Below are 22,779 nucleotides of genomic sequence, written 5' to 3' on the forward strand. Positions count from 1 at the left end.
TGCCAGAAATCCCGATGTAGATGGCGATTCCTTTGCTTTTTCTGTTGATTATCGAACATCCCTGTATCGAAGTGCTCTCTCTCCTGGCCTTGTCAAGTAAAGCTAAGCAATCCTTGCTCAGCTAGCCCAAGTTGGCAAAGGATCCAAGCATACCTGATACTTTTTTATATGATTTTTCATTGATATCTGAGACTTTCTTATATGATTTTTCATTGGTTGTTATATTTGTTACCAAGTTTCCAAAACCGATCTTTCGTAAGCCACAAAATTGGAACCAGATTACCAACCATCCCTTTGTGGATATGACCTGTTAAAACTGTTGTATGTAGCCCATGTTGCTCAAAATGTGATTCTTATTGGAAGCTCTGTCTATTTTATATATTATTAGTTAAACGGATTATCCCTGCAACGCAAAAGGAGATCCTAATTCAGCACATCGAAGGATGCTACTGCACACAAGTTCAGGCCCTATAGGGAAGATTCAGTATTCATGACGGTTTATCTGCAACGTAAAAGGAAATCCTACTTCATAACAGCGAAGGTACTCTCAAGTGTTCCTTTTTTTCGAGAACCTCAAGTGTTCCTTGATACTCTAAATATGCTACTGCACACAAGTTCATGCCCACTAGGGCAGAGTCAATATTCATAAGGAAATCTCATTCGTGCACCAAATAAAACCTTGGAAGCAGAAAGCATAGTATCTGTTGGCACAAAACAACAGGGAGGAAGGACCACGACACCCCAAAAAAGTAACTTTAAGTTGTGGAGAAGGTAATATATCCAGATATTTTAACCAAACAAACAGGAATAGGATGCTACATGATTGTTACAGATAGACGGCGGCTTAGAAGATTGGAAGTAGAAAGTACACTTACAGTTGCAAGCACATCAAATTGCAGTGTAATTAGAATAATCTTTTCTTCCCACTGGGTGAGTTTGTCCTTGTGCAAAGAACCTTCCTGCCTTTGGCACGCCTGCGCTTCAGTACCTTTCGTCCAGAAGTAGTCCGCATCCGCCTGCGGAAACCATGTGTACGGGCAAGTGACTTCCTAGATCTTGACCTCTTGGTCATGCAGAGGGCAGCCTTTCCAGCCCTAATCTGCATGCCACGGGATCTTCGTGTTGTCATTCTATTGTAGCTGAACTCAATTCCTAAAGATGAACCTGACATAGAACATGTTAAAAGTATAAGAACAATGAAGGCACACAGGCATTCACAATCACATATTTGTGAATACGTATCTGGTTCTGTTTGGATTTTGGAAAAGGTTATACAATGCTTAAGTGGTTCATTGAATTAAACTTTGTTGTGCTTATTTTAGGAGCATTGGGATAGCTTTAGGTAATGGAAAAGTCGATTGTGATTAAAGTGGTGCCATGGTAGCAGTCTTGAGATCAAGTTTCTTTGGAAGCGCTTATGCTTCAACTGTGTTATATAATTTGTTTGACTATGTTGGTCAACAGTCCTGTAGCTTGCAGCCTTCTTAAATCTCAATTTCTTGTCAAGCAAAAGAAAATGCTAGTTCAATGTAATGTAAGATGTTGCGATGTCTAAATGATTCACAATAGAAAAACCAAAAGGCAAATTCTATGATTTTGTAATATTTAGCAACATCTAAATGATTCAGGACTGAAAGAAAATGGCCAATTCTATGTAGCTGTTGTTATGTAAGATTTTGCGACATTCACATCATTTAGGACAAGATAATAACAATTACAAGACATTTTGTGGAGAATGGAGATAATAACAATTACAAAGTTTCATATTTGCTCCTTCTCATAACTCTGAAAAAATGAGCATAGCCAGTTTCAAGTTTGGACACTGACACACAAGACACAACCGACTCCACAAGCACTGTACAAACTAACTTCGCCTCACATTCACATTATACTCAATAAAATTTTGTTGATCGAGCCATTTAGGAATGCTCAGACTCCAGAATATAAAATTTCAGATTTCTGGGAACCATCCAATTAACCAACAGGTTTGACACTAACTGAATTTCAGTTTTTTCATAATACCAGACACACAAGTATCGATGTTTTTGCACGACTAACTAGGACACTTATGTTTATTTAGATGAAGGGGAGCATAGTTATTTCTGTTTCAAACGTTAAACTAACATAAGTCCCCAGGTGTTCTGCTCCCTATAGTGGACTAGAGCAATGAACAGCAAACTATACAAAACCTCCACCCTCCTGATACCACCTTCCTGGTATCATTAGTGAATCATGTATTAACAATTCAAACATTCTATTCTGCAAACCTAGTGCCAACACAAGGTGCATGAAGTCATAATTTCAATGCCATTTCCCCATGTGAGCTTACTACAGTAGTAAGCAACTATCCGCAAATTCCACCAAAGGCCAAAACAAATGACCGCCCAAACGCTAGCACACGAATACAGAGAAGAAAAGGAATACGGGACGCATTCTCACCCGCGAAGGAGGAAGAGGACGTAAAGGCCAGCGACGCCGAGACCGCCGCCGCGAGCGAGGCGGGGGAGGCGGAGGAGGCGGCGGACGACGTGGAGGAGGACGAGACGAAGGAGCTCCGGAGGAACGGGGAGGCGGAGACCCCCACCGGGGCTTCCCTGCGAGTGCGGGCGACGCCTCCGATAGCCGCCGCCGAGATCCTCCCGGAGTGGAAGGAGAGAGACGCCATTGGAGAGGCTAGTGCGAGCACCATGGTTGGAGGACTCGCCAAGTGCTGCGGGCTAGCCACTCCCTGCTGCTCGTTTTGTTTTATCTTATCCATGCTTGATGAGGCAGGCCTTACGGGCTGTCATTTTGGGCTGGTGCACATTGGGCCCAGTTGAGCAACTTCTTTTTCTACGGCCCGGATGTGCACGGTTCCTACGCGCTTGGCACATCACCGCGCTCCCGCCGCCGCCGTCACCGGGAAACCAGACCTCGATGAGACAAGCGACTCTGGCCTCCTCAACTCCTCTCCGCCTATATCAGCACAGGCTGCCAGGCGTGCCTTTGATTCCCCACGCCGTCGAGCTCGGCCGCTGGGTCTCCTCTGGCCTGGTCCTGGTGGTTGCTGCTTGCCGCTGCCTGCACCTGCTCCAGCGACGGCCGCCACCATCATTAATCCCAGGTGCCCTCTCTCCCTGATTTTCCCAAACTTGATTAGGTTCCGATGTAAAGGTTTGAGCCATTTGTTTTAGTTCTGCATCCAAAGCCCAAGGGACAAGTCTCAAGCTTCTGGATCGTGAGTAAGCTCCTGTTTTTTTAGCGAAATGCCTCTGCAATTTCAGGTGGCAATGTTCGAATGTTCAGGACAATTGTTGAAATCGCTGTGTCTTTACTATCAACAACGCTGCATAGGAACCAAAAATAATAATAATAATTTAGATATCGTACACATATGTTTTATTGATATTTATCAATCACGCTAGTATGTCAACTTGCTGTACGTTTGAAACGCGAAATCTTGGAAATACAATGAGCACTAGAATGCAAGTCCTTGCTAAGCAGTTTCAGTATCATGTACACTAAGAAAAAGAATAGTTGAGGCTAAGCATAAATTCAGTAAAAACTTCTGAACTTCATTCCCAACTATGATGCAGTCTTGCTAATCAGAGTGCTCAAGAAATTATGTAGTTTCAGCTTTGAACATGGGTACGTTCATCCATTAGTCGACCACATTGTCATTAGGACGCACACCATGTGCTAGATGGTTTGTCGCCCTGTTCGCTTGAGCTACTTTTCAACCATGGAACAGTGTTTTTCTCTCACAACATTTCAGCATAAATATCAGCATAAGCCAAATTTCAGCATAAGTGAACAGGCAGAATATGCTGATTCAACAAATTAACCAAACAACCATGCTCTCGACTCTGTAGAAAAATGTATCCTGGGCACTTATCAAGATGTATGACTAATATTTCAGGCTGACGATGAGTCTTACTTGCTGAATAAACTAAACAAAAAATGAGCTAGTGTGCTTGCCTAAGGTAACCATGATATCTGAAGACCTAAACATGAATGTTATTTTCTAAAGCAATAAATTTTTTAGGCAAAAATACGGTGCACAAGATAATTAATTCATTCTATGTGTCACTTTTTAATTTTGAGGTGTAGTAGTTAACTATAGTGTTAGTGTTCTATTCTTTTCCTAGATATGTTGCATGTTCTATGATAACAGATGCATATGTCCATAAAAGTGACAGACTCCTCATCTTACCAATGCTGAGAAAAAGAAAATATTCTCTCTTTCTTTTTGAAAGGAAGAAAATATCCTTTGTGATGCATTCAATCACTCAAGCAATCCGTGCATATATCGTTCTTACACAATGGAAACTCTGGAAAAGGTATTTGTTATTGGGGCTACTGTATTTAAGAGTCTCAAATATACGGTGAAAAAAAAAACTACTCTTGAGGGCTTGTTTGATACAAGGGCTAATCACTAGCTAGCTAAAAATTAGCCTAAATTAACCCTAATGCATCCAAACAGAAGGATTGATAGGTGAGCTAATTTTTCAGACAAGTCTTCAAACTGGTTGTTAGCCAACTAGCTAGCTAACCTTGGCTAATTTGAGTCAAATTTTAGCCCAAGTAGCAACTAGCCCTAGCTCATCTAATCAGGCCCTGACCTAATCATAACGCAAGCAAACGAACCAATGGAAGAGCAAACAGGCGATGCTGAAGAGTGAAGACCTCCCAAATGGTAGCATTGCGGTAGACATAGTAACAACAATGATATCTGACACAACGGATATTGGTTATTGGTGCCATGCTGTTGTCTCAACGTCAGAAAGTGAATGTTTCATGTATCATGTTTGAGGGATATTTATATATTTGCCACCCTTACGATTGGCTCATACGGACTTGCCAGCTTTAGAACGGCAATTATAGATTTGTCACCCAAATCACGATGGTGCTACAGATTTGCCTGTTTTAACGTCGTGGCAGTACACCTCAGCTTGCCACGGTGGATTGGCTTAGGAAAAAGACCTCCCTATCCTCCACTCTATTTTTTCCTCATCCCGGGCCTGTCGCCTCTCGAGTCGTCCCCTTCCCCCGTTCTCCACCCGCGACGGAAAGGGGAGCAGGTCCGCTCGCGGTCGCCCGGAATCCCGCGACGGGCAGAGGAGAAGCCCTGCGCGACCGGCGCCGAGCCCTTCGTCCGTCCCGAATCCTCCTCCTCTCCCGTTCGCCGGTCGCCCGTGCCCTCTCTTCCCCGTTCTTCTCCCGCGCCCCTGCTCTCGGCTGCAGCGGCTGGTACGGCGAGGTGGGCTGCAGGACGATGGCCGGAAGTTGACCCCGATCTGCACTTCCACAACCCCGAACCCAAGCAGGTTTGACCACGCACTTCCCCCACCCTCCGCCCCTCGCTGGCCCTCTTATTTTGCCTTCGTTTACCGAGCTAGGGTTAGGGTTGAACGTTGATTTTTACTGCAATTTTGGTTTGTAGGTGGATGATGTAGCAGGCGCTGGATCCTGATCTGTGACCATGGAACCTGATGGCTGCCCCCCCTTGGTGAGTCTCTCTATTTTCACTGTAGGGCAGACAGTTGGACTGAGTTACATGGGGTACTTGGCTAACAATGCAATGTTTTTATGTTTACATTAATGCCAGGATCGAACCTGGCAATGCATTTAGGCTAGTTGTTAAAATCGTTAAGTACACTGCTGTGCTTGAATATGATGGGCTTGTTGAAATTGTTGACCAAGAACATGAGTTGTGGCTAGATAGGAGTGTTGGGTACAGTCTAGCTCAGTTTCATGATAAAATGGCTACGATGATTATATGGGGACCAAGCCAGACATTGTCAATTTGGGTTTTGGACAGTGATAGTGGCTCTGAATGGAAAATTAAAAGGGATGAGCAATGGCAGAAAATGATAGAGGAGAAATGGGAGAAAAGGATGGCATATATTACTGTTGAGGTTACTACTAAGGATAGATATGAGACAAACAACAGTGGTATTCCTATGTCTGATGTGACCAATGTTGATGCTTCTTATGCTGGAGCTAATTCAGAAGGAATGGCTGATACCTGTACATCTCCAGCACAGGATGGTGATGAGGCAGTTCCAGTAGACTGGGCTACATTGACTATCATCCAAGAGGAAGCTGAGGATGGTGAGGCAAATGCAATAGCTGATGAGGATGTTGTTTATGAGGCAATGGGGTTCCAGGAAGCTCATGAGAAGGCCGAGAAAGCTGCTAGAGAGGAAATTCCTATCCCTACCATCTCTAAGGAACTTGAAAGAGAGATGGAAGATGCTGCAATTACTGTTGATGACACAGCTCCTACTAAGCCTATGGAAGATTGGGATAAGGAATTTCCGGATATGTCAGTTGGCATACACTATCCCTGTATGGATGACTTTAGGATGGCAGTAAGGCAACATGCCATTGTTAAAGATTTTGAGCTTGGGACAGAGAAGTCTGACAAAAAGAGGTTCAGGGGATTTTGCAAGGCAGCTGGCTGTCCTTGGATTATTAGAGCTAGGACTCAACGTGATAAGAGTGTCAGGGTACATTTTTGAACCAATTATTTTTTGGTTTGACTTGAGTTGGTTTCTAACATTGTATGTTTTGTTGTGTAGATTCAGATCAACAGTGGTGTCCACAAGTGTCCATCAACTAATAGGGCTATTTCCAACATGGCTTCTATTGGTTGGGTTGCACAGAGAGCTATACCTCTATTGAAGAAAAACTAAGTATGGGGGCTGCTGCAGTTAAGGAGTTTCTTGATGACAAGTACAAAATTGAGACAAGCTATCAAACTGTGTGGTATGGGAGACAGAGAGCAGCAGACAAACTATTTGGTAAGTGGTCTGATTCTTATGATTGGTTGTACAGATTCAAAGCCGAGGTAGAGTTGAGGTCACCTGGCAGTGTTGTAGAGACAGACATAGTCACAGTTGATGGGAAAGTGCACTTCACTAGATTTTTTTGTGCCTTCAAGGCTTGCATAGATGGATTCTTATATGGTTGCAGGCCTTATATTAGTATAGATTCCACATATTTAACTGGAGAGTGGAATGGACAAATGCCTGCAGCTTTAGTATTAGATGGGCATAATTGGATGTTTCCACTAGCATTTGGTTTTTTTGACACTAAAACCACAAAAAATTGGACATGGTTCATGGAACAGCTAGGTAAAGCAATAGGGCCCCTACCTAGGTTGGCTGTTTGCACTGATGCATGCAAGGGGCTTGAAGCTGCAGTCAAGCAAGTGTTTCCATGGGCTGAGCAGAGAGAGTGCTTTAGACATTTGATGGAGAACATGAAGAAGTACTACACTAGAGAGGTTTATGCAAAAAATATGTGGCCTGCAGCAAGAGCCTACTCTCCACACAGGTTCAAGTACTTTTTTGACAAGGTTGTGGCAGCAAGCCCTGGAGTAACAAAGTGGCTAGATGACCATCATAGTTTGTTGTGGGCAAGAAGTAAATTCAGTGCAGACATCAAATGTGATTACATTAACAACAACCTTGCTGAGAGTTGGAATACTTGGGTGAAGGATTTGAAGGATTTGCCTCCTCACTGCATGGTAGATGATATAAGGGAGAGGTTAGTGATACTTTTTGCCAAGAGGAGGAGGATCTCCAGGGCCTTATCACCTGGAATACTGCCTGCTGTAATTCACCAACTCAATGCAGCTTCCAAGGGTCTGAGCCACCTGAAGGTCACCAAAGGCCATCCTGAGCAAACTGAAGTGACTGAGATGTATAAGGATGAAGAGGTCAGAAGACATGTTTATTTAACTTAGAGGGCATGTACTTGCAGAGAGTGGCAAGTTACTGGAAAACCCTGTCCACATGCACTAGCAGTCATCACAAGCGTAAGGCAGCCAAACATGGGCAGCTATGTGGACAATTACTACTCTGTTGAGAGGTTCCAAGCTGCTTATGATGGAATAGTAGCAAATATTACAGACAAATCTCAGTGGCCTGAAGTAAACAAGGGATTTCATCTGCATCCTCCAATTGCGAAAAAGAGAGGGCCAGGCAGGCAAAAGAAAAATAGGGCCAAACCACCAGCTGAGAGAAGTGGGAAGGCAACCAGACAAGCCTTATGTAAAGGATGTGGTGAACATGGGCACAGGCAAGGTAGCTAGAGGTGTAGCTTGACAGGAACTAAGAAAAGGTAGGAGCAACACATTTTTTCTTTATTATTGCTGTTGCTGTAATGTGCTAAAAATTTCACTTTTTTGCTTGTAGGAAGAGAATTAAGAAGACTAGTGAGAAGCCTGGGAGGAAGTAGAGCAAGACAGGGGACATCCTTGCTCCTAAACAAGCCACTCCTAGGACAAGGCTTGCAGCAGCAAGAGAAGCTACAGTGAGGGCAAGGCTGGAGGCAGAAGAAGCTCAACTCAGAGCTTCAGCAGCTATGGAAGCCGCTGAAGCAGCAGCAAGGGCAGCCAACATAGAGCTCCCTGTTGAACTTGTGCCTATAGAGGTTCAGCTAGCAGCTCCAGGAACCCCATCAGGTCTAAGCACCCCATCAGGTCCAAGCACTAGGAGGTATAATCACTAGGATTTTTGTAAACATCCAGTGCACTGCTTGCTGTTGTAAACACCCCTCACTTTCTATTTTTTTCAGGAGATTATTGTTGGGTGCAGCTGAACCTCTTCCAGAAGGAGAGCTACAAGTTGTGGAGGCCGTGCCCAAGAAGATGACTCCGAGGAGGAAGCAGCTGGCCTCTAAGATCAAGAAAACATGAGACAAGTTAAGGCCGTGGAGATGAAAAACAATGACTTTTGTGGATTCCTAGTGTGCATTGTGGCCAGAACCTGTTAAATGGCATTAGTGCTCTATATTTGTCGGCCAGAACCTGATAAATGGCACCTTATGTACTTTTGTTGGTCAGAACTGTTAAATGACCATTGCTTTAGCTATGTGTCGCCTAGAACCTGTTTAATGATTCTATGTATGGCTGTTATGACCAAACTTAGACATCAGTGGTCTCTTTTAGCTAATGTGCTTGCTGTGCACGGTACATTTCATATATATATTTGGTACAATTCATGTGTGGCCATGATGATGCTGATTTTTAATGTACAGTGGTTGTCGAATTTATGTACTAATATATGTATGCAAATTTGTGACCATGATTAGCATATATCATGTCGAATTTTTACTGTAGACCACCTCCTGTAGCAAATATATGTAGAGCACGTTGGTTGGCTGGTTGGAGCTGGAGCACGTGGCTTTTTTTTTTTAGCACGGTGGCTGGTTAGAGCCGGCTGTCCTAACAGCCTAAGGGGCATGGACGTCTTTTTCCCCGGAAGATTCACCGTGGCATGATGACCTGTACTGCCATGAGTCCAAAATAGATAAATCTTTAGCACCAGAGCAATTCAGATGGCAAATCTATAATTCATATTAAAGATGACAAGTTAGTAGGAGCCAACCGTAAGGGTGGCAAATATTTAAATATCCCCATGTTTGACAGCACTACTGCACTAGTGGCCTAGCGGGCGTATTGTACAGAATACAGATCTTAAAAGATCGATGGAGCTAGCTACTGAAGCTACGCTATAAACATGTCGAAGAACGATGTCCATTTGGCAGATAGAATAGAGCGATCCTCATTTCTTCTTGAAGGTAATAGCGTTCGGCTCTTCCGGGACCGGCGGCATGCGCTGCTTCTCCTCCTCCACCTGCTCGAGCAGAGCTTGCAGCTCAGCCTCGGACAAGCTCTCCAGCCGTTTCTGCAAGGACACAAAAAGCAACAGGCCATTGGCGATCAGTCTCTCTCTACGGCGCTAGCCGCTAGCGGATGCGATAAACTCAGAAGCCACGACGCGCACCTCCATGACTTGCTTCTCGTAGTCCCTGAGCTGATGCGCGTAGGTCATGTCCTTGTTGGCCACCCGGAACATGTAGGTGGAGATCCAGCCCACCGTCATCCCGAGCACCACCAGCAGCTGCACCACGTTCCCGGCCTGCAACGGGTCGACTCCCAGGAGCTGCATGCGCGTAGCGTTTCCGAGCGAGTAAACGAACTGCAGATGAAAAACGAGCGAAATCTTTGCGCTAAAAATGGACGCGGCAGCTCACCTCGAGCCCGTACTTGAGGCCGACACCGAAGGCGGTGACGCCGAGGCCGATCAGCAGCACGTCTTTCCTCGTGTACCCGAACGGCGCCTGCAACGGAACGCGACGACCGTAGCCCCGCTCGGTTTAATTTTGGCCGTGCGCGCTGGTGTTTTCAGTTTCAAGAGTGTTTCGGGGATTTCAGGGCGTGGATCACCTTCTCTTTCGGGGATTGGGAGTCATCCGTGCTGCTCCGTGGCGCGAAGCGCCTCCTCTGCCTCACCGATCTGAGCAGGCCGTTCGGTGGTGGCAGCAGCACGATTTTGGCTTAGGGGACAGAGCAGAAGGAGCAGGATTGGATTCGAATCAAATCAGCTTAATAAGATGATGAGAAAGCTAAAGAGTAGCAGTGGCACGTACTGGAAGAATGGCAGGGATGCAAGGAGGCTATCCTCCTGGCAGAGCGGACGGCGCCGCCAGGGGCGAGCGCAGCTGCCGCAGGGGAGACTAAAGCCACGGGAGCGGCCACCGCTGCCGGAGCCATGCTTGACGCGCGCTACTCCCTCCCGCTCGGCCGCACCGCACGCCACTCCCCGGACAGGGCAGCTCTATCTTATCCTGGACGCACGGGCTGACGAGAGGACGCTGCCGAGCCGCGCGTGCGCACGTCCTCCTGGGCTTTGGAGTTCAGTGAGCTCCAAAATATCGCAGGCGCTCGAGTCGTGTGGTGTGGATAAGGCGTTTCTGCCGCGCGAACACCCGTTGCTCGGCTCGGCTTTTTGCCCCAAAAATGGCCTCGTCCGTCTTCTCCCCGCTCTTCACCTCGCTCCGGCTGCCCGTACCCACCGTCGTCTCGCGCTGTCCTTCTCATCCGCAGGGCGTGCCCTCGACGGTACACGACGCCGTCCCTCGGCCGACGCCTCTCGTGGCGGTCGCTGGCCACAGGAGGGAGTTGGTGCTAGGCGCGGCGCTGAGCGCGGTGCTGTCGAGGGCGCCGCTGCCGGCCCAGGCGCGCGAGGTCGAGGTCGGCACATACCTGCCGCCGGCGCCGTCCAACCCGGGCTTCGTCTTCTTCCGCGCCACCCCCAAGGACACCCCCGCGCTCCGCGCCGGTGAGGTCTCGGTCCTTGCCATAATTTCTCTGTAAGCATGTTGTTGTGGCATCAGCCGGTGCATCATCTGGGTTTCATTTCACTCGTGCCAATCTCAGGCAATGTGGAGCCGTACGAGTTCATCCTGCCGCCGACCTGGAAGCAGACGCGCGTGGCCAACATCCTGTCCGGGAACTACTGCCAGCCCAAGTGCGCCGAGCCGTGGGTGGAGGTGAAGTTCGAGGACGAGAAGCAGGGCAAGGTGCAGGTGGTGGCGTCGCCGCTCATCCGCCTCACCAACAAGCCCAACGCCACGATCGAGGACATCGGCAGCCCCGAGAGGCTGATCGCCTCGCTGGGGCCCTTCGTCACCGGCAACACCTTCGACGCCGACGAGCTCGTCGACACCAACGTCGAGAACGTCGACGGCCAGACTGTAATCACATTGACCTCGATCGCTCCTCCCCTTGCTTGTTGTAGTGAAATCTTCCTCGGGTTATTTACAAAGCGGCGAGCTGCTTACGCGGATCACGGTTCCTGTCATGCAGTACTACAGCTACGTGCTGGACACTCCATTGGCGCTGACGGGTTCGCACAACCTGGCCAAGGCCACCGCCAAGGGGAACACGGTGGTGCTGTTCGTCGCGAGCGCCAACGACAACCAGTGGCCGGCGTCGCAGAAGGTTCTCAAAGCCATAGTGGACTCGTTTCAAGTATGAGTGGTTTGGGTGATGAGTCCGACCGTCTCGAATATGGACACCTAAATTTAAAATGGATAACAGGAGATTTAAAATCAATCTCCAACAAAGTATTTATACGGAAGACTCATTTTAAGTTGTCTGAGAGACACAACTCAAATATGAGTCCTCTCTCTTGAAAACCCATTTACAGAAAGGATTCTCTTTGACACAACTCAAATATGAGCCCTCTCTCCTGAAAACCCATTTACAGAAAGGATTCTCTTTTAAGTCCTGTTGTTGGAGAGGTTATCGAATGGGTATTGAACCCTTTGACTGTAGCGCTACTTGAACGTTGAATGGATCTTATATTTTTAATGTTGTTGTTAAAGATAGTCTTACGGCAACATCGCCCTTTTTGAGAAGCTCTAAAGTACGTACGAGGAGATTTTTTTAATTTTAACACTTTTTTAAACTAATTTTAAATTTAATATTGTTTTTTTTTTCAAAACTAACACTTTTTGGCCGCATCTATTGCCATGGCATGGCGAAACGCATGTGCCGCGCCATGCATGGTGGCCCGACAGGAGGATGACGTGGCGACGACCGAGGCAGGGTCTGCCGCGCCACCGATCGTCCCAGGTAAATATCGCCCGTCAGCCACCCTCCCTCTGTTTACCTGCCCGCCGCCCCGACGGCCGCCCGCCCGCCCACTCTCGTCGCACAGCGCCCGCGCCGGCCGTGCCACGAATGCCGGCGCGTTACGACCGCCGGCCACCCACTCATATCACGATAAGGTAGCCCCCTCTCTAGATTTCATGTTATTTTAATTGTTGTTTTAGTTAGGGTTAGTGATTTAGGATAGTTAGGTTAGTGCATTTGTTTATTTAGGTAGGTAGTTTCTAGGGTTTAGGTTGTGTGTTGTAGTATAGTTAAGGTTTGGTTAGGTAGTTAGGATTTAGGTTACTGTTAGTGAGGATTTTGGGTTTAGGGATTGATTAAATATTTATTATTTAGTTAGTTTATAGTAGTAAAGGTTGTCAGTATAGATACTAGTTTTCAAGTGTCGCTACTTAGTAGTGCGTGACACGGCGATTTTGGTGACTTGATGAAGTTTCGTCAAATGCTTATTTTCCTAGTGAAGTTGTTTAATATGTTTGTTAATGTTACTTTGAATATATACATGTGCTTTCATATTGTATTCGTATTGCATAATAAGTAGTTCAAATTTTGCAATGCTACATAATATTAATTTGAATACTCTAACCCTTTGTTTATCAATTTGTAACAGGATGGTCCCCTCCCACGCAGCACCCGTTGTATCTCCCTTCTTGAGGTGGAATACGACGACCAGCACTGAGCACACATCTTGAGTGACACCTGACGCAGAGGTGGCCTTGCCTCTTTTGAGGCCCCAGCACGCACACCAGGGCGCACCAGGGGGACGAGCGTTACGCGCCGTATATACGGCGTGCCGACTTCCTCGACCTTGTCCGTGTTGTCAACTACGGACTTCCACCCCTTGACCCAGCACTACTTACCACAGCTGTAGACTAGGTGCAAGTGCTTTCTTTGTACGTAAACATTCTTATAATAAATTTAAGGCAACTAACAGTCGTTCTATTCTTATAACAGGTGGAGGTCTAAGACCCACACGTTCCACCTACCTTGCGGCGAGATGACCTTGACCATGCACGACATGAAGGCTATCTTTGGCCTTCGGTTGGGGGGGACTTTCAGTGACAGGTATAGTTGACAACGATCACTGGAGGAAGCTGGTGGCTCAGTTCACTGGTTTTCTTCCACCGGACGACAAGGTTTCCAAGATAAATAAGTGAGCAATTCAAGCCTATTTAATACTTGCATTGCTTTTCTGCAGCCATCGGATCTTATTTTCTTTGATGAATTTTAGAAAAAGTTCTGATATTTCGTCGTCCTAGATCATAGAGCGCTTGATTATTTGGACCCACAGGCTAATGAGGATCAGATCGACAAGTTCGCTAGAGTATGGCTCTGGCACTTCCTTGGTGCTTTTTTATTCCTAGACGTCTCGGGCAACACCATCAGCTGGATCCTTCTTGATATACTACGCCAGCCGTGGGAGAACATAGCGGCGTACAGCTGGGGCAGCGTAGTCCTGGCATGGACGTATCGACAGCTATGCGTTGCCTACCGTCACACCTCAGGGTTTGCGAACCTTGAGGGTTGCTCCTACCTACTCCTAAATTTGATGTTGGGAACGATGGCCCGTTGGGAGACCCTTTAATACTGGTTTACCAGTAAGTACTTCGGTTCACTATATTCTTCGAGGCAGTTACATATGATAAAATTATTAATGGCTAATTCATTATCGTGTTCAATGCAGCAATAGAACGAACAGGGTACACTCCCTACAGCTCTGTATATCTGGACGGAAGCAGAGTTAGTTAGAGGGAAATGCGAGGCTACAAGTACAGGGAGTACACGGACGGTCTCGACGTCCTGACACAGCACCAGGTTACACTCTCTTTACTATCATACATGTGTCTTGTTCGATGTACACTATATCACAACCTAACTCAATTATGAAATGTTCAGGTGCATTGGTGTCCTTGGGATGCTCCGGAGCTCGAGTACTATCTGAGTCCTGTCACTAGGGATAAGTCAGACGAGTATCGCTGCAACGTCCCTCTTATTTTCTTCCACATGGTCGAGATTCACTTGCCCATCAGGTTTGTAGGCAGTTTGGAAGAATGACAGGCTACCCACCACTGCTTTACTCCACCAACCAAGAATTGCACGGTTGCGTTATCAATTAATAACAAAGCTACAATTCAGAGGTGTGTGTGGTACAACTAACATCATTTTGTTGCAGGTATGACTGCAGGAAGAGGTATAAGACCAAGGATTGGTGTGTGACACACAACGCTTACATCCACTTGTGGCAAAATAGGAAACGACAGCCGGTCCATGCGGGTCCTCCTCACAACCAACACACCTTTGATGAGTATCTGCGGTGGCTTCGCAGGTCTACGAGGATATATATCAAGCCCCCGTACACTAAGGACGCGATTGACGATGACTCAGAGGAAGATGTGATTGAAGATGTGTACGATGTTGCCACTAGAGACGACACACAACTATAGAGAGCCTCGCTTCAAAGATACGTGGTAAGATACTCGAATGGTATAATTTGTTATCCATTTGGTATTAAGTATGTGTACTAAAATTGTCCAACCGTGTTTTTGTACCCAGGCGACATAATTATCAAGGATGTCCAACGAAGCAGCGTTTCGGCTTCACGAGTCTAGAGGGCAAGGGCCAGGCGTTCTCGAGGCTTTTGTGGAGGTAAATATAAACTTATTCGTTCTGAAAATATTTCTTTAGTGTATATGGGTTTGGGAAATGCACTAACTTTAACGTCTATTTATGTAGAAAGATGAAGCGGAGCTACAGGAAGCTAGCTCAGAAGTTGAGCTGCATGGACACTCCTTAGGGTGGAATCGGTAGTCCCAGCGCGGTTGGGTGGCACGTCTTCTGGCTCTTTGAGGACACCATCCGGCTCTTCTCAGCCGGTGACAGGTGCCACTTCCGCAGTGCGTACACGACCACATCATGGCGCTGGGAAGGACCCTGCAAACGAGTACGATGATGACGACGATGACAACCCTTGGGCTTCCGCAAACAGCACCACTAGTGGGACGATTGGCCGTAGAACGAGATCAGCATGTCTCAGCTAGGTGGCGCCCCGCTTGGTACCTAAGGAGCCTCACAGGTAGTAACAAAGGTAGTTTCTTTAAATACGTAGGCTCCATAAACTAACGATCATAAATATTATAAGTAATCGTGCATATCATATACTTGCAGGGTACGAGCCGTGCGCACCGGCAATGCGACCACACCGACGTTGGCTACACTCCTAATGTGTTGCCAACAAATCCGAAGAGACAGAGACGTCCGAGTGATCCTTATACTCCTGGGTCATAGTTTGTTAGGTCAAACGAATATTGTCGTTCGAAACTTGCAGGCTTAGTTGGTTATGTTATGTCGAACCAATAAAGATGTTATGTGGCAACTCGTCAACTTGCGCACGGACTTCATTTATTTACTTCATATTCGTTTCAATACGTCGCTGCAGCACTGCCGGCGAGATTAACTAGCAACTTGTTTGGAAACCGACAGTCCCAGCGTATCTCGCCGCCGGTGGCCGACGTCTTGACCCCGATCCTCCGAGCTTGGTCATCGTCGCCACGAAATCACCGAAGAAGGCACCCTGGTTGGACGCGCAGTAGTCGCCCGTGCTGCGCGACCTCATATTGGACTAGCACCTGCTCGGAGCCCACCAGCGTGGGGTCGAGAAAGGCGAAGGCGTTGGGGTCAGAGCTTGCAAGGTGTCGTTCAGCTGCGACGCGAAGCCGGGGTCCATGGTCGCGTCACTGCCGATCCTCACCGACAGCTAGCCGATCTTTTGTCTGCGTACAGGTCCTGCCGCGCCATGGTCTATAGGCGCGGCAGACCCTGCCACGTCATTGGTCTGCAGCCCCGGTCGTCGCCACGTCATCCTCCCGTCGCGTCACCATGCATGGCGCGCCATGACAATAGACGTGGCCAAAATGTATTAGTTTTAAAAAAATTAAACAATATTATATTTAAAATTAGTTTACAAAATATGTTAAAAAATTCTACGAGGGAGTATATATAATCTGATCTGATAAGGCAAACTACTGGGTTTTTTTTTAGGCTCGAGTGACGGTCGCTGTTCATAGCTTGTCGAAGACGAGACGTCAGTTGTGCACAGTGAGGAACTGATCATTTTCAGTAAGAAATGCAGGTTACTATCTTGTAAGTCAGTAAATGCGATTCTTTATATCAAAAAAAGGCTAAATATGTAATCAATTATATCAAACACCACAAAAAATTATATCCGGGCGCCTCATTAGAAATGTCCTACCAAGACCATGATTGAAATGTGCAAAGCAACGGCAAGTGTGCAACGCAGGTTTTCTTCCAGAAAAGTTGCTTGCGTTTCAAATTTGGCGACCCTCCCTACCAAGAAAAAAAAAAGACTCTCTGGCATACTCTTTGACTTGTTCGCGACAAAGCGATCCAATGAAAACTAAAGTCACAGAAGTTGAATTTCTTCATTAAATTAGAATCTTAAGGTCCTGGTTTGGCACAACTTCACTTTACTTCACCAAAGAAGCTATTTTTTTAGCTTCACAAACAGCTCCAAGGTAAAGCTGGAGCTTGAAATGTTAAGGCCTGTTTGGCATAACTTTACTCCACCAGCTTCACTGGCAGCTCTAAAGTAGAGCTATGTAAGGACCGTGACGTCTAAGAGAGGAAGAGGAATTAGACAATTTAAAATCTACTTCTAAACTATAGCCTCTAATTTCAACCTCAGCAAAACCTATGTAATTAAATAAACTATCTAAATGTGTAATTACGGTTTTGCTAATGTGTTGCTATCTATATGGCAAAATGAGTTATACAACCTAAGTTCCAATCGTATCAACTGGCCTATGAACTAAGCTAGAAAAGGTAAAGCACACAACCGAGAGTGCAATATAAATGTGGAAGTTAAAGATGAGAGATGCAAACTCTCGTCGATAACTCTGGTATTTTTATCGAGGTATCGAGAAGCACGCAAGCTTCCCCTAGTTCTCGTTGGAAGCCCCTCGCAAGGAAGCCCACACAAGGCTAAGCTTCCGGTCGGGTAACTCCATGGATAGCCCAGGGACCTTCCCCACATGCAAGTGGGTCTTCGGTGTGTCTTCCGGTAAGCTTCTCTCGGACCGCTCCTCGTCATCTTCACTATCAAGCTTCAGACTGAAATGCCACAAGCCTTGTTCCCCCCGGTACACGGTGACGGCCACACCACAACGTTTGGTGTGGTCTCGCAAGACTTACAAGCCCCACCGAGTACAACAATGGCGCACAAGCACGAGTGTCAAGCGCATATGAGCGTGGTCTAACTAGCCTAATTACTTTGCAAAGCATCTACGCTAATCACCAAGCGATTCATAAGCACTATGCATGTAGAAAGCACTAGAGTGGAGCCTCAACTCTCTTGCTATGTTTCTCAACTCCCACATACCTCATTTGGTTGGTTTGAGGTCCTATTTATAGCCCCAAATGGACTAGCCGTTGGAGCCTCAAAAGGGCCGCACCCAACCGTGCCGGAGACAAAGAAGAAGATGGCAGGTTTCGACGACAGTGGCAGCGCCCTCTCTCTCTCTGACTCTCCCTCTCTTCTTTTCCAACTCTGGCGGGCTTAGAAGAGAAGGGCTCAGGAGAGGAAGGTCGGCCAGGTAGCGGGCACGACGGGAGGGCGCGGCTTAGGGTCCTGGCAACGGTGGAGGCAGCCGAGCTAGGTTGGGGCGGGGGTGTCCATGGCAAGAGCTCGCTGCGAAAGGAGGAGGGAAAGAAGGCAGCCGCCGCGGGCAGTGCTAGGGTTTCGCTGGAGCCCTATGGCCGTTAAGGTCTGGCGAAACCCTAGCGCGTCGTGGTGGGCGGTGGACAGCAACGGAGGCAAGGACGAGGACGAGGACAAAGATGAGGGCGCGGCTCCCCTCGCGGGGGTGGGGCATGAGAAAAGGTGCGGATGGGACACGACAAGGCAGGCGTGGGTGTGGCGGGAAGATTGATCCTTGGGCTAAAGTTTAACCATTGTCACATCGAATATTCAGATGTTAATTAGAAGGACTAAACATGAACTAATTGTAGAAGCCCTGGGCTGATTCGCGAGACGAATCTATTAAGCCTAATTAATCTATTAGAATGACTAAACATAGGCTAATTATAAAACTAATTGTAGAAGCCCTGGGCTAATTTGCGAGACAGAATCTATTAAACCTAATTAATCCATCATTAGCAAATATACAGTGTAGGACCATATTATCAAATCATAAACTAGTTAGGCTTAATAAATTTATCTCGTGAATTAATCTTCATCTATGTAATTAGTTTTATAATTAGTCTATGTTAACTTCTAATTAGCATCAACATGCGATGTAACGGGCTAAACTTTAGCCCAGCAGTATCAAACGGCCCAGTCACCTACCCCGATAGTACCCTTATTTTATAATTATGCGTTATCGTGCTGCACTGCACTACCGGTCAAAACCGCTCGATTTTAATTGCCCCGATAGTACCCTTATTTTATAATTATGCGTTATCGTGCTGCACTGCACTACCGGTCAAATACGGTTCTGACTGATTCTTCTGAGAAAAAAATAAAAAAAAACTAAAAAATACGAATTATACGAACCGGGCCAGAAATGGAGCCGTCGAAGGCGTTTTCTGGAGCTCCTCCGCCTCCGCCCTCGGCTACAAGCGCCGGAGCCGGAAGGACGCCTAGACTCTAGAGGAAAGTCTGAGTGATGAAAATGGCTACTAGTACTACTCCACATTCGCTGTTGTACTAGTACTCCTGGAATTTGGATGGCATCTAAACGAGGCCTAGTACTCCACCGATCTCGCTCTGCAGTCTGCGCCTAAATATAATGGCCACAGCTGCGGCAGCTCGGCACGTGGTCGCGGTGCCATACCCCGGCCGTGGTCACATCAACCCCATGCTCGTCGTGTGCCGCCTGCTCGCCGCCACGGACGCCTCCATCAGCGTCACCGTCGTCGTCACGGAGGAGTGGCACGCGCTGCTGGCCGCCGCGGGGGTGCCCGACACGCTCCCCGACCGCGTCCGCCTCGCCACCATCCCCAACGTCATCCCCTCCGAGCGGGACCGCGGCGCCGACTTCGCAGGCTTCGTCGAGGCCGTGCAGGTCAAGATGGTGGAGCCCGTCGAGCGGCTGCTGGACCGCCTGACGCTGGAGCAGAAGCCGGACGCCATCGTGGCCGACACCTTCCTGATTTGGGGCGTAGCGGCCGGAGCTGCGCGGGGCATACCGGTGTGCTCGCTGTGGACGCAGCCGGCCACGTTCTTCTTGGCGCTCTGGCACCTGGACCGATGGCCGCCGGCGGATGGTGATCAAGGGGAAGAAGGTATTGGCTACTTCCCCTTCTTTTGGCATACGACTGAATGGTGGATTAAAATTTGAGCGTGAGGAGTTTGATTGTCCAAACGCAGGGAAAAATAAGATCTAGTAGTTATTTACTAGTCGATACAGGGAGGGCAGAGTCAGAGGGGACTAGCAGAGAGCTATTTCTGTTTTTCTTCTTGCTTATTTATTAAGTCATCCAAGGCAATCACTTAAAAATTCTGTGAAGTCTGTACTGTATATCCGCTCTGCGTTCATGTTCCGAAGATTTTTTCTTTGACTTTATGAAAAAAAAATTGTTCTTTGACCATTAGTCCGAGCCAGCAACTTAAGAAAGATACGTGAAGATTCATGAGTTGCCATGCAGTCATGATCTTGAAGGTCCAGATATATGAATGTCTATGTGCAAACATCGCCCGCTTCCAAGAACTTTGATGCAACAATGTTGACTACTGTTCTGTGTCTAGAAAATGTTTAGTTGAATCATTTCTGTTCAAAGGTTCATAAAACCAAATTAACCAAAGTTAGAGATCAGTGAAGACAGCTACTGCCTTCATGAATGATTGCTGAAAATGGCGCGTCTTATTTGATCTGACAGCCTCAGAATGCTATTAACAAGCATATCCAAATGTCAGTGTCTGGGAATAATATGCGTACATGCTCAAAAATTCAGGATTTAGGCCCTGCTCGCTAAAATTTGGCTGATGCTGATTTGTTGTGAGAGGAAAACACTGTTCCTTCACTAAAAAGTAACTGCTGAGATTCCAAACCCATGAACCATGATTCTAGGACAAAACCGGTCCTTCGTTTTACATCTCCTGAATAAGGTAGTCACGGATGCTGAATTCAGAGTGGCAAAATCACTTGCCAATCAATGAAAAGTATGAACGAGTTAGCCCAGAAAATTCTTTTTGTCCCACTAAGCACTAATGAATATCTTTACTCTTTGCTGATAACAATTTCCAATTTGCATGCATTGAGAGCGCCCAACTTGTTCTGAAGTCTTTTGGTTTAAGTATTCCAGCCACTTCCAGTGCTAATATGTTTGCATATGTACTTTTAGTTACTTGGCTCAGTAGTTATAGATACGAGCATCTGACCTCCTATGAACTGCAGGCCTCAGCTGCAAGTCCTTGGATCAATATTTCCCATTCCCAGCCCTCTCGTCAGTAAAATGTTCTGATGTCAAGAACTTCCGCTCAATGGTGCTGCCAATGAAACGATGCGCACAAGTGTTCTCCAACGTGCGCAAGGCACAGTGTGTCCTCTTCACCTCCTTCTATGAGCTTGAAACCGGCTGCCATCAATGGAACAAGGCAAGTGGTTCCTTACCCCATATATACAGTTGGTCCCTCAATTCCATATATGCCACTGAAGGGTGATTCAGACAAGCTTCACCATGAGAACTACTTTGATTGGCTGGATGCCCAACCAAGAAACTCGGTATTGTACGTATCATTTGGCAGCTATGTTTCGATGCCTTCGTCTCAGTTGGAAGAGGTTGCCTTGGGGCTGCATGAAAGCACAGTTAGGTTCTTCTGGGTGGCCCGGGACAGAGCTACCACTACCACCCTCCAGCAGATCTCTGGTGACAAGGGTTTGGTGGTGCCATGGTGTGACCAGCTGAAGGTCCTGTGCCACCCCTCCATCGGTGGCTTCCTGAGCCATTGTGGATGGAACTCGACCCTGGAGGCCGTGTTCGCTGGAGTGCCTATGCTTGCTTTTCCCCTTTTTTGGGATCAGTTGGTGATTGGTCATCTCGTTGCCGATGAATGGAAGATTGGCATCAACTTGAGGGAACAGAGAAGGGAGGATGGTTTTGTCAGCAGGGCCGCAATCTCTGATGCTGTAACAAAGCTTATGGATTTGAGTGATGATGATAGCCTAGAGATGAGAAGAAGCGCTGCAGAATTGAGAGATGCTTCACACAGCGCAATTCAGGAAGGTGGATCTTCACGTTGTTCTTTGAACAATTTCGTTAGAGATATCATCGAAGGAAGACTGAATGTTGCAGAAACTTCGCAGTAGGTTTTTGCTTAAATTTGTAGAGTCAGGGGACAGAAATGTTGCTCGTAGGCAAAAACATTGTAGCTCCTGCAAGTAAGGTATGGCTCCTCTCATGTTCACGCATACACACCTCACCCCACCCACAACAATCATACAAGGTGTGGCTTGAAATCATGATTGACACACACCTATAGTCGTACACTTTCTGGAGCCGAGAACAGAAGACTCGATGCTGTCTGTGGCAAAGATAGGGGGACATCGATAGTCATGTCACAAAAATTCTGTGCCTGGGAAAACTTTTGCAGGAACTTATGCTTCGTAATACTACTATTGTGGAATAATGAAGAGCTTTGTATCGTATCGGCCCCTATTTTTTATATTTATGTAAGTGATTTTTTTTTTATATTTATGTAAGTGCATCTGTCCCTACTTTAGGTTCAGTCGAAACAATATCTCTGGTTGTTAATCTATATCTCTTATAAAGCAAAACTCTACTACCATATTTTTCTAGCAATTTTGTGAAGCCATGTCACCCAAGGGCCCCACTAAGCTACTAAGATCATTCATTGAATCCCGGTACCATCCATCCATCGACATTTCCGTCTCCTGTATCATGTGCCCTTGGGTCTGGTAGTCTCCTCATCTCCCGTAACCGAGCCTAATACCATGGCAATCTTTGCAAACCAATGGTCTTTAAGAGAGTGACTTCTGTCATTCTGTTGCCATGCCACCATCCCACCGCTCTCCTCCTGTGCTATAAAACAAGTCTAAGTTCACGGACAATATTGTGCCAGGTTCTGCTATACTTCCCTCGCTTTGTCTCACCACTTTTCCTTTTTGCAGCTTCGCTGTTTGGCTCCATGATGCTTTCTTCGATCTGATTCCCATTTTCATCCGTATAAGCTCTAACCACAAAGGGTTTCAGTCGATGATCAACCAATCAGTTTCTGCACATCACAGTTGTCGACACCGGATGAGGTGTTCATCATCCTGAAAGCTCATTGACACTGAAAAAGGCTTCGACGT

At 46.8% G+C, this 22,779-nt stretch overlaps 4 protein-coding genes, 1 long non-coding RNA gene and 1 pseudogene across 6 annotated transcripts; 4 read left to right on the forward strand and 2 right to left on the reverse strand.

Annotated features, from left to right (window-relative positions):
• Nucleotides 1–740: 740 nt before the first annotated feature.
• On the reverse strand, nt 741–2,732 carry LOC136456713 (large ribosomal subunit protein bL34c-like). The gene is made up of 2 exons (XM_066456655.1): nt 2,440–2,732; nt 741–1,164 (listed from the first exon to the last, which is right to left on the reverse strand). The coding sequence occupies exons 1-2, from the start codon at nt 2,687–2,689 to the stop codon at nt 905–907; spliced, it is 510 nt and encodes a 169-aa protein (XP_066312752.1). The 5' UTR covers nt 2,690–2,732; the 3' UTR covers nt 741–904.
• A 2,063-nt stretch (nt 2,733–4,795) lies between these two features.
• On the forward strand, nt 4,796–8,965 carry LOC136456710 (uncharacterized). Of its 2 annotated transcripts, XM_066456651.1 has the most exons (5): nt 4,796–5,306; nt 5,423–5,488; nt 6,564–8,109; nt 8,184–8,486; nt 8,566–8,965. In XM_066456651.1, exon 3 carries the CDS (start codon nt 6,680–6,682, stop codon nt 7,730–7,732), a length of 1,053 nt encoding a protein of 350 aa, XP_066312748.1. In that variant the 5' UTR covers nt 4,796–5,306; nt 5,423–5,488; nt 6,564–6,679; the 3' UTR covers nt 7,733–8,109; nt 8,184–8,486; nt 8,566–8,965. The 2 variants fall into 2 exon arrangements, with proteins under 2 accessions (XP_066312748.1, XP_066312749.1); XM_066456652.1 differs by lacking the exons at nt 4,796–5,306; nt 5,423–5,488 and adding an exon at nt 5,850–6,447 and having other exon boundaries at nt 7,781–8,109.
• Nucleotides 8,966–9,366: 401 nt separating this feature from the next.
• LOC136456712 (uncharacterized) lies at nt 9,367–10,556 on the reverse strand. Its single transcript, XM_066456654.1, has 5 exons — nt 10,423–10,556; nt 10,220–10,329; nt 10,027–10,113; nt 9,777–9,935; nt 9,367–9,677 (listed from the first exon to the last, which is right to left on the reverse strand). The coding sequence occupies exons 1-5, from the start codon at nt 10,544–10,546 to the stop codon at nt 9,555–9,557; spliced, it is 603 nt and encodes a 200-aa protein (XP_066312751.1). The 5' UTR covers nt 10,547–10,556; the 3' UTR covers nt 9,367–9,554.
• A 106-nt stretch (nt 10,557–10,662) lies between these two features.
• LOC136456711 (psbP domain-containing protein 6, chloroplastic-like) lies at nt 10,663–12,005 on the forward strand. Its single transcript, XM_066456653.1, has 3 exons — nt 10,663–11,114; nt 11,213–11,529; nt 11,642–12,005. The coding sequence occupies exons 1-3, from the start codon at nt 10,793–10,795 to the stop codon at nt 11,810–11,812; spliced, it is 810 nt and encodes a 269-aa protein (XP_066312750.1). The 5' UTR covers nt 10,663–10,792; the 3' UTR covers nt 11,813–12,005.
• Nucleotides 12,006–14,628: 2,623 nt separating this feature from the next.
• Nucleotides 14,629–15,717, forward strand: LOC136459245 (uncharacterized). The gene is made up of 4 exons (XR_010760161.1): nt 14,629–14,919; nt 15,005–15,097; nt 15,185–15,524; nt 15,617–15,717. It is a non-coding gene; the product is annotated as an uncharacterized lncRNA (long non-coding RNA).
• Nucleotides 15,718–19,225: 3,508 nt separating this feature from the next.
• Nucleotides 19,226–22,234, forward strand: LOC136459246 (UDP-glycosyltransferase 87A2-like; annotated as a pseudogene).
• The last annotated feature ends 545 nt before the right edge of the window (nt 22,235–22,779 follow it).

Source organism: Miscanthus floridulus, chromosome 6, assembly GCF_019320115.1.
Source record: "Miscanthus floridulus cultivar M001 chromosome 6, ASM1932011v1, whole genome shotgun sequence".
Lineage (NCBI taxonomy): Eukaryota > Viridiplantae > Streptophyta > Magnoliopsida > Poales > Poaceae > Miscanthus > Miscanthus floridulus.

What these genes read in the sequence shown, in the direction of transcription:
- LOC136456711 (XM_066456653.1), top strand. Translation starts at nt 10,793, where the DNA reads ATGGCCTCGTCCGTCTTCTCCCCGCTCTTCACCTCGCTCCGGCTGCCC. An exon ending in CACCCCCGCGCTCCGCGCCG is followed by an intron (nt 11,115 to 11,212) that starts GTGAGGTCTCGG and finishes TGCCAATCTCAG; the next exon opens with GCAATGTGGAGCCGTACGAG. An exon ending in AGAACGTCGACGGCCAGACT is followed by an intron (nt 11,530 to 11,641) that starts GTAATCACATTG and finishes CCTGTCATGCAG; the next exon opens with TACTACAGCTACGTGCTGGA.
- LOC136456710 (XM_066456651.1), top strand. Translation starts at nt 6,680, where the DNA reads ATGGGGGCTGCTGCAGTTAAGGAGTTTCTTGATGACAAGTACAAAATT.
- LOC136456713 (XM_066456655.1), bottom strand. Translation starts at nt 2,689, where the DNA reads ATGGTGCTCGCACTAGCCTCTCCAATGGCGTCTCTCTCCTTCCACTCC. An exon ending in GTCCTCTTCCTCCTTCGCGG is followed by an intron (nt 1,165 to 2,439) that starts GTGAGAATGCGT and finishes GTTCTATGTCAG; the next exon opens with GTTCATCTTTAGGAATTGAG.
- LOC136456712 (XM_066456654.1), bottom strand. Translation starts at nt 10,546, where the DNA reads ATGGCTCCGGCAGCGGTGGCCGCTCCCGTGGCTTTAGTCTCCCCTGCG. An exon ending in GCCTCAAGTACGGGCTCGAG is followed by an intron (nt 9,936 to 10,026) that starts GTGAGCTGCCGC and finishes ACGCGCATGCAG; the next exon opens with CTCCTGGGAGTCGACCCGTT. An exon ending in ACGAGAAGCAAGTCATGGAG is followed by an intron (nt 9,678 to 9,776) that starts GTGCGCGTCGTG and finishes GTGTCCTTGCAG; the next exon opens with AAACGGCTGGAGAGCTTGTC.